Raw genomic sequence first — 10,092 nt, forward strand, 5'->3', positions numbered from 1 at the left:
AAAGGTCAGGATGTGGACCAGCCAAGATCACATGATAGAGTCAGTGTTCAGGATTCCAGTGCTAAGGCCTCCGCCAAGCACAAGGCTTGTTTCTATATTTACTTTTCACCCTCAAAGAACATGACAGCACCATATACCCTAGAGTAGCAAACAGAGTTCTCACCAAATGATCTAGAAAACAGAGAATGATAGGTAATAAAATGTGTTAACAAATGAGACATTGAAAATTATAACTGGTTCATTCTCAAGGGAGAAAAAAAAGACAGTACCATCCAGATAGCAAAAGGTAAACAAATATGAAGTATAAATTGTAAAGACAGAAGCAAAGGGGCCTGTCTAAAGCCATACCTGAAATGCAAACTTTTAAAAGATATCATAAGCCCCCAGCAGTCAAAATCAATCCTTTAGTGTGAAAAGAAGCCCAGCTACGAAGGAAACATGGGCTGTGAAGGCTCCAGAAACACTTCCTGTCACTGTTGGGAGAAAAGCTCCAAGCCAAATCTAGGCTGGCACATTAATTTGAAGGGAAGCACAGGGAGTGTGGGAGGGTACCAGCTTCTAGCTCCTCTCAGTCCCTGATGGAAGACCTTTGGAGATTTTCGCTGGACTATGTCTGCAAACAACCAGGACTAGCCAAGTGAAGTCCTGGGATGTATCCTATTTGGTAACAAGGCTGGTCAGTGAGGAGGAAGATGAACAGGGACGGAGTCACCAGAAACAAGATGCAGAGAGCAGAGTAAAGCATTTATGCAAGAATATATCAAGAGTAATTCCAGGGAGGATGCCAAAATGGGTGCAATAATTGAAGAACTAGGTCACAAAACCAAGAGCAGAATTCAAGGCCACAGCAGCATCCATTTCCTAGACAAGAACAGTAAGTCCCGGAGAAGGGACAATCAAAACACTTCACCTAAAGCATAATTTACTTCTGTCTGTGATGGCTTCCCACCCCCCACTCCCCAACCCTCCTCATTCCCAACCCCCACCCCCGCTCCTATAATTTGGAAAGGGTTAGTAACTTGTAAATGTGACTTTGTTTGGGGAAAGGTGTTTGCATACATGGTTATGGTAAGGATCTAGGTGGATCCTAAATACAATGATTTGTCAAAGACAACAGACAAGTAAGAGATTGCATGAAGTTGGAGACGTGGGACAGAAGTTGAGCAGCCACAACCCAGTAACAGCTGGATACAACTGCCTGCAGAAGACAGAAGGAAAGAACCCCCGTCTCAGAGCCTCTGGGGATGGCATGGTGCTGCTCACATCTCGATTTAGACACCCAGCTTCCAAAACTATTGAATACATTTCTTTGTAAGTCACCTGCATGGGTTCAAGCCAGAGGGGTCAACAGTGAAAGGGCAACAGTGAAAGGGTTTCAGTCCTAACCAAGAGACTATCAGCAACTGATACCCACGGACAAAGCAAAATTTAGTTCCCCCCAATGGAGTCTCACAAGGCAGGCCCCATACCAGGTAGTTAACCAACATCAAACGAACTCAATGTTATTATTGCAGACTTTTTGTCTCATTTTGCTTTATTTGTTTGTTTGTTTGTTTTTGTGTTTTTGGTTTTTTGTTGTTGTTTTTTTGTTTTGTTTTGTTTTGTTTTTGTCTTACTGGTCTTTTGATTGTTTATTTAGATTTCTGGTTTAGTGTTTTTTGGTTTTGGTTTTGGTTTTTCGAGACAGGGTTTCTCCGTGTAGCCTTGGGTCCTAGACTCCCTTTGTAGACCAGGCTGGCCTCGAACTCACAATGATCCACCTGCCTCTGCCTCCCGAGTGCTGGGATTAAAGGAGTGTGTCACCACGCCCGGCTTGGTTTTGTATTTTGTGGGGATTTTCAGTATATCTGTTTCTTGTTTTTGTTTGCGAGAGAGAGAGAGAGAGAGAGAGAGAGAGAGAGAATAGGATGTTGGTGGGGAGGATCGGGGAAGAATGGGGGAAGAGAAGATATATGATCAAAGCCTATTGTACGAAAATGGTTTTCAACTGAAGAAGAAGAAAGTGGTGATCACTGAGGTTTTCCCCAGGTGCCTAGCCCTGTACCAAGAAGACCACATGAAGCCAGCATCAAATTGTTCCTCATTCTGGAAATGATCGTGTTTAACCCTTGAGTATTATTATACTGTTTTGTGCTTTTAATTTGCGCTTTGGGGTATCCTTGAGCAACTCATGGCAATAACAAATAAACTGTGCAAAAAAAAAAAAAAAAAAAAAAAGATTTTACTTATCAGTAAAAGTGATCCATGACCTCAAGGAAGGTCCATTCAAAGAGGTGAGGTGAATGCACTTTAATCCTGGAGTAGGAAGTCAAAAGTGGGGAGAGGGAGAAGAAGAACAAGGAGGAGGAGGAGGAGAAGAGGAGGAGGAGAGAAAGAAAGAAAGAAAGAAAGAAGAAAGAAAGAAGAAGAAAAAGAAAAGAAGAAAGAAGAAAGAAGAAAGAAAGAAAGAAAGAAAGAAAGAAAGAAAAGTGAGTCTAGGACAGCAAAGGTTACACAGAGAAACCTTGTCTCAAAAAAAAAAAAAAAAAAGGATAAAAAATAAATAATTTTAAAAATGCACTGAGGCCGTGGTAAGTAAGAGCTGAAAACTGAAGAAGTCCTGAGCTAAGGAGGAACTCTGGACTGCACTGAGGCAGGAAAAGGCTCCATGCAACAGTAACAGCGTCAATAAGTGTCAGAGACTTGTATACGGGAGAATGTAATGGACAGACACATAGTTTCCCTCTCCCCAATGTTACAGTCTAAAGATAAATAGTTAAGATGATTGCAGGAGCTAGGGAGATAGTGCAGTCAGGAAGGTCCTTGACCCGCAAGCTTGAGGATCCAAGTTCGAGCCCCAATGTTTACATAAAGAGCTGGGTGTGGTAGAGACAGCGGAATCCCTTCCTCGGGCTTACTGGCCAGCCAATCTTGCCTAACTGGTGATCACCAAGTTCCAGTAAGTGACTTTGTCACAAAACACAAGGTAGATGGCTTCTGAGGAATGTCACACAACACTGACTTCTGGCCTGGCCTATATGTTCATGACACCTCACATATGCAAATGTACACATATAACCACTCAAACAAACAAACAAACAAAGGAATAAAATAGGATTGCACTACATTTTTTTTTTTAATTTAAAAAGGTCTAGTGATGATCAGTTCAGTAAGCATGGGCATTGCATGCCTGGGAAATCCAGCCTGATCTAAAGGAAGGCTTCTCATAGGGAGATATTTTAGCTGAGATCTGAAGGATACGGCATTGGGAAGACAAAAGGACAACGGTGACAAGCACAGCATGCTAAAAACGTTGTTTGGGGGAACGAGGAGTTTATGAGGCCAGTGGGCACAAGCATAGAAACCGCAGAGAAAAACACCATGGCCGGCTTACAAAGGAGCTAGCTGCATCATGACCCTCTTAAGAAGCTGTTGCTCGGGCTGGAGAGATGGCTCAGCGGTTAAAAGCACTGGCTGCTCTTCCAGAGGTCTTGAGTTCAATTCCCAGCAACCACATGGTGGCTCACAACCATCCACAATGAGATATGGTGCCCTCTTCTGGCATGCAAGTGTATATGCAGGCAGAATACTCTATACATAATAAGTTAATTAATTAATTAATTAATTTTTTAAAAAAGAAGCTGTTGCCCTACACTTCCTGGCTGAGTGAGTGTCCTACTAGCAAATTCAAAGGTTTTGGGAAATGGGTGAGGCAGGTATCTGGCTTTGTCACTAGCTAAATGCACAAGGAACAGCCTGTTTAGTTGCCTCAGACTTGTATGCAACTTTGTTCCAAATGTGTGGAGCAAAAAGTTTCCAGAAACTCCAGAATTACTCTGGAATCTACACCAAGTCTCATACCAGAAACGAAAATTAAAGTGTGTAGTGTCGGCAGAGCTGGCATACTGTCAGACTGACAGTTTCTTGGCTCAGTTCCTGCCTGCATGCACATCTGTGCAGGAACACGCGCATGCACGCGTGTGCGCACACACACGTACACACACACGTACACACACACACACACACACACACACACACACACCACAGCTCCAGGTCCTCTGTTGCAGGAAGGGTGCTATCATGTTTATTTCTTTAGCAGAAAACAGGAAGTTCTGAACAAGGCTGAAAGGTCTAAGTCTCTGGGGCATCAGGGTCTGCTTTTCCGTGAGACATTTGGGCAGAACCAGGAAACAGCTCCTCTAGACATCTTTAGCCCTGAGAACCCCCTGCCCAAACTGTCCTCTAGAGCGATATTCTGGCATCTGTTTCCACACATAGTGCATGATGGGAAACTTATAACTGTTATCTGTGCAGCTGTGGGGGACAGGGGACAGATGCAGGCAATTCTGTCAAAGCAACTCCCACCTCAACCAAAGAGTAAGCATATTCTGCTTGTAGGGTTACGACACGGCAACGGCATCATTAGTGATTTTTCTTGTAGCCTCTCACCTGTGAGTTGAGCGTTAAATAATCTTTATTCTGGTAAAACTATAAATTACATTGACTGACTTTCGAATGTTATACCAACGTTGTATTCATGGAATAAATCCGATCTGGCTAAATACAATGTCCTAGGAGATGTCCTCGGATTACATTTGCTTGTGTGCACATGTATGTTTCCTTGCTTTGTTTTGAGACAAGGAAGCTGTGTAGCCCAGTCCAGCCTGCTCCAGCTGACCTTGAGTTTGAAGGAGACCCTTTTGCCTAGGCCTCCCAGTGTTAGGATTGCATCTGAGCACCACCATACTCTGGTGAGCTTGGAGTTGTCTCAGTGAGGCCTTTTGCATCCGTAGTGGAAGATACTGAGTGGCCTTTCTTGTACTGCATTAGTGAGTTTTGGGACCATGTTGAGCAGTTTCATTAATCTGGTTAACAAGTATCTTCTTTTAACCAATTCTCTTAAACTAACTTAGTGTAAGATAAAAATCTAAATTGAGAGAATTCACCAGTAAGTTGAAAGTTTAAATTATAGATCAAATGTTTGCACAGACACAGAATAATATAGAGCTACATTTCCTATTTATTTTTGTGTATGTTTTGTCGAATCAATTAAGATAAAGGTGCTTATAATCTCTTATATTTTAATGTCCATGTAATACACAATATCTCATTTTATTCCTAATATTTATGAGCTATGCCTTACCTTTTCTTTAATTAACATCAGCACTGATAAACCAGTTGATTGGTTCTGAGAGTATAAAGCTATTTTTCACATTTGAAATTATTGAGCCCTCCGAAAGAAAACAAACCAACATTTTTATGTTAGAAATTAAAATGATGACAATTTAAAATATCAATTCATTCATTAATTGAAAGCCTATCCACTTTAACATAATATGTTGTATACTATTTCCTACATAACAGAAGTAAAGGCAATTTTTTCTTATGTGTGAAAGAAGCAGGAATTTTTTTTTTTTTAAATGACATGTTACTGCTATGGAAAAGCCTCTGGACCCTGTGACAGGGTTGAGGGCACACCGAGGAGCACTGTGCTAGCTTTCGTGAGGACACACGAGGCAAATGAACACCCCCTAAAAAGAAGCAGCTCAGGAACACAGTGCTAACTCATGATCACCTTTCCCTTGACTTGAATTTCTGCCCATCCTTCAAGAGCCAGCTAAAGTGTCTTCATGTCACAGTTGTCCCTGCTCTCGGTCCCTGACCTCATCTCTTGCTATGCTCCATGGAAACTGTTCATGAACATGCAGTACAGTGAGACTCCATTTTCTTTACAGACTAGGATCCACTACTAGTCTGAGTGGCATTTCTCAGATTCTTTCTGTTGGGGGGGGTGGCGAGGCGGTGGGGGGCATGTTTCGAGACAGGGTTTCTCTGTGTAGCCTTGGCTGTCCTGGACTTGCCTTGTAGGCCAGGCTGGCCTCGAACTCACCGAGATTCACCTGCCTCTGCCTCCCGAGTGCTGGGATTAAATCTATTCATCTCTTTTTAGTAAAAATATCTCATAACCTTCAACTCTATCTTCAATGCTCAGAATCCCTGCATCTTCATCACTGCCGGTTTCAACTTCTTGTTTAAGCTTTACTCCCTGTTTCTTTAAGAAAAATCTATTCTCATGTTTCAAATGAAATGTAATACTAAGTACGTTGTCTTCACGTTACTGTGCTTCTCCTCCCCGCTGCCCTGCTCAGTCTTTCGCTCATCAGCCTACAGCACCTCCCACAGCTGCTTTTGAGGCTCCTGACAACCTGGGTTCTTACGTACAGTGCTGTGTCCTTGCACTCAGGTTTTAGCCAAGCACAGCTGTTTGTTTCTGTTGTGACGCCAAAGAGTGCTTTGTCCTCTGTAGTATAGTGCTCGGCCCAGAGGAAGAATGCAGTGGCACATCGTGCTTTCTCAAAGCATCCCTTTACCTTGAGACAAACCTCCGGTCCCCAAAGGAGCGAGTAGAAAGGGTTCATATTTGGGTCATGGAAGAGTGTAGCCAGAGTACAGTCTGGAAGAACCAGATAGAAGGATTATTTTGTTCCTCACCAGATTACTTTTCCTGTTATATAATTTCCTTGTCCTGATCCAAACTGGGGGCTGAAGTGTAGCCAACAGAAGGCAGCGTCCTCAGGGCGATCCACAGTGTTTCAGTCGGCCCTCAGGGTCTGATTCAACACACCTGCCGCTCTGTTCAATAACAGCTGTCTTCCCAGGGCAACACATTTTTGTGTTCTCAACAACCGATGAAGAATTCGTGCGCAGCCCAGAGAATAACACTTATTCAGGCAGAATGGACACAACGTGAAAAATAAATAAATAGGTGAGTAGACTGTGGTGTAGTGGAGTTCTTTTAGATTTGAAAGCACCTGAGACCTGAAAACCGGCCTAAGTAATCACCTTATGTTTTACCTTGCACAAAGAAAACGACCTTTAAAAAAATGGGATCGGTCAGAATACAGCACACCACGGAAGAGGCAGCTCTGTTTCTTATTCCAAAAGGGATATTTCTCCTTCAGCTCGTTCAACTTAAGCAGAGCTATTTTTCCCCGCCTGTATCCTTACTGCAGAGCCGCACTCCTGAGATGCTGCACCCCTGAGATACTGCACCCCTGAGATGCTGCACCCCTGAGATTCTACACTCCTAAGATGCTGCACCCCTGAGATGCTGCACCCCTAAGATGCTGCACCCCTGAGATGCTGCGCGTGGTCCACACTCTTTCCTTATCTGTAGTTCTCATATTCTACTGCTGTCCAAAAGCAGGCACGTGGCTGGGCCCTAAAATGCAACGCACACATTGACTGAACATAAGAACATGCTGCAGGTACCAAGTATTTGAATAGCTGGATGCTACACATGTTAGTTTGGGGGAAGAGAAGCAGAAAGATCAGATGTGGTGTGTGTCAGATGCCTATATAGCTGGAATTCCACAAGCTACTTGGTCCGCACCAACTAGACGGGCAGCTGTTTCCTCTCCCGTCCCGTTTTTACGGTATAACTATGAAATGTAAATGTCTCCTGCAAATTCATATGTTCGGTATTTAGTCCGCAGACAGTGGGGCTAATCTTGGAGGTTCCAGGAACTTTTGGAGATGAGGGCTAACCAGAGACGCGCCTTTGAGGGTTAGGCTCTGTCCTGTGTCTTTGCATTGCTCTCTGCTTCCTGTTTACCACAGGGAAGGAACCTCATCACGTGCCCTGCTATCACGACGATGCTCCACCAGCACACGGGACCGAGGCACCGCAGGCTGGACCCTCTGAAACTATGAGCAAAAATGAACGTCGTCTTTTAAGCTGTTCCGTTCATTTTGTTCACAGCTACATAAAAGCAATACAGGGATCTGGTGTGGGGAGCGATGCCAAATTCTGCCATGTCAGAAATCCCGCGCTTAGCCTGCAAGCTGTGACCTTCCAGTTGCTGAGCTCTGCTGGAGGAGGTCTTTGTGTTCCAGGCCAGCCTTGGACTATTTACCTTTGAAAGAAATAGGGAAATCCCTACTGAGAAACACCTGGAGAGTTAAGGAAATCCTTTCAGAGAGCTACTCAGTAATAAGAAGTTCTTACAGGGAGCTATTTAGGCTATTGTGTTCTTCTTGCCTTGGGAGCTAGGGAGAGAGGGATCAGAATAGATCCCTTTGACCTTGCTATATAAAGTCTTACTCGTTGGGTCAACCCGTCCTGTTCTTAGACATCGCAGTTGGTGGTGAGCCCTTGGGCCACATCTCCTTCGAGCTCTTTGCAGACAGAGTTCCAAAGACAGCAGAAAACTTTCGTGCTCTGAGCACTGGAGAAAAAGGATTTGGATATAAGGGTTCCTGCTTTCACAGAACTATTCCAGGATTCATGTGCCAGGGTGGTGACTTCACACGCCATGATGGCACTGGCGGCAGGTCCATCTATGGGGAGAAATTTGAGGATGAGAACTTCATCCTGAAGCACACAGGTCCTGGTGTCTTGTCTATGGCAAACGCTGGACCAAACACAAATGCACTGCTGAGACTGAGTGGCTGGATAGCAACACGTGGTCTTTGGGAAGGTGAAAGAAGGCATGAGCATCGTGGAAGCCATGGAGCGCTTTGGGTCCAGGAATGGCAAGACCAGCAAGATGATCACCATTTCCAATTGTGGACAAATCTAATTCTTTTGACTTGTGGCCATCTTTCCCACCAGACCATTCCTTCTGTAGGTCAGGAGAGGCCCCCCCACCCCATCTGCTCCCAGTACCCTGTAATCTCTGCTCTCACTGAAGTTCTTTGGGTTCCATATTGTCCTCACTCCCCTCCAAGTTTAGCTGGATTGCAGAGTTAAGCTTATGAGATTACGAATAAAAAGTAAATAGAAAAAATTAAAATAAAGTCTTACCTGTCTGCATTAAAGAGAATCTTGATCAGAAATTTTCTGACTTGATTCGTTATTTCTCGCGTCTCTGTACCCTACTTTCAATCCCTACTCCCTCTTCAGGTGAACCCTGAATTGATTTTTTCCTGCGCGCTGGGACACGGCAGTGTGGGACCAGAAAAGCAGAGTTGCTGCTCTGACTAAACTTGATAATGTGGTTCTTCATTCAACTTTTGGTACAAAGACCTTAGTGGGTGGTTCTGATAGATGCTTAGAAGACCACAGTGCTGACAAAAACATGAACAGAAAAGCAGCACTCGAGGAGCTGGGGGGATGGATCCACGGGGAAATTGCTCGTTCCGCAAATATGAGGACCCGAATCCAGATTTCTAGAACTCACATAAAAAGCCGAGCATGATGATGAGCGCCTGTTACCTCAGAGCTGGGGGCAGAGGCAGGCAAATCCCAGAGAGTCACAGGCCAGTCAGTAAGAAGCCCTGTTTGAAGTACACAATGGAGAGTTAAAGATACCCAACTCCAAGCTCCGGTCTCCACATGTGCCTCTGCCCACCTCAACTCCTCCATGTGCATGCACACCGAGAGGCTCTGTTGGGAGCTGGGTAGAGGTCATGTGTGTAACCTTCCGGCCAGAAGTTTGTTTACTTTTTGTCTGGGTCCTGAGTGAAGCTGAGTGTAAACTTAATAGACTCACTCATTTAGTGGGAGAGAGTTGAAGGCAGCACAGTGTTCGGGCCAGGTTTGCAAAGAGAATGGGGTTGGCTGGGGGAGAGAAGACAGATTTGAAAACTAGCAAAAGAATGACGTTTAAAGTTGCAGCCGAGGAGAGCATGGCTGCTAAAGACCATCCACAGAGAAGAGAGAATGCATACATATTCACTTCTCCACTCTTGCGTAGCTTAGGACCCCTGGCACAGAGAATGGTGCCACCCACAGTGAACTGGGCCTTCTGGTATCAGTGAATTAATTTAAAAGAATCGCGCACCAATATACCCTCAGGCCAACACCTTGCAGCCACTGTCTCAGGGCTTCTCTTCCCAGGTGGCTAGAGGGTGTGTCATGTTAACACCTAAAGCCAGTCATCACAGGGTACATGCTAAATTAGCATGGTTTTTCTTTTTACAGAATTTGTACAAAGTAAGCTAAAAAACAAACAAAGAAGCAAACTAGTCTCAGTACTATCTTATTGAAAGGTGTAGAGCTAGCATCTTAAAGTCTTTGTGTGTAACTTTGTGTAGTAAGTTACACATTCCACCAGCACTTACCATCTGCTTAAATTCTAAACCCTGCATTTTCCTACCTTAATAAAAATG

The 10,092-nt window shown here is 44.2% G+C and overlaps 1 protein-coding gene across 1 annotated transcript; it reads left to right on the plus strand.

Moving 5' to 3' along the window:
* Positions 1-789: 789 nt before the first annotated feature.
* LOC127205512 (peptidyl-prolyl cis-trans isomerase A-like) lies at positions 790-8,596 on the plus strand. The gene is given in 5 exon segments (XM_051164706.1): positions 790-874; positions 7,600-7,796; positions 8,078-8,408; positions 8,411-8,434; positions 8,437-8,596. Coding segments are annotated over 5 exon segments (762 nt in total). The 3' UTR covers positions 8,562-8,596.
* Positions 8,597-10,092: the final 1,496 nt, after the last annotated feature.

Source organism: Acomys russatus, chromosome 22 (assembly GCF_903995435.1).
Source record: "Acomys russatus chromosome 22, mAcoRus1.1, whole genome shotgun sequence".
NCBI lineage: Eukaryota > Metazoa > Chordata > Mammalia > Rodentia > Muridae > Acomys > Acomys russatus.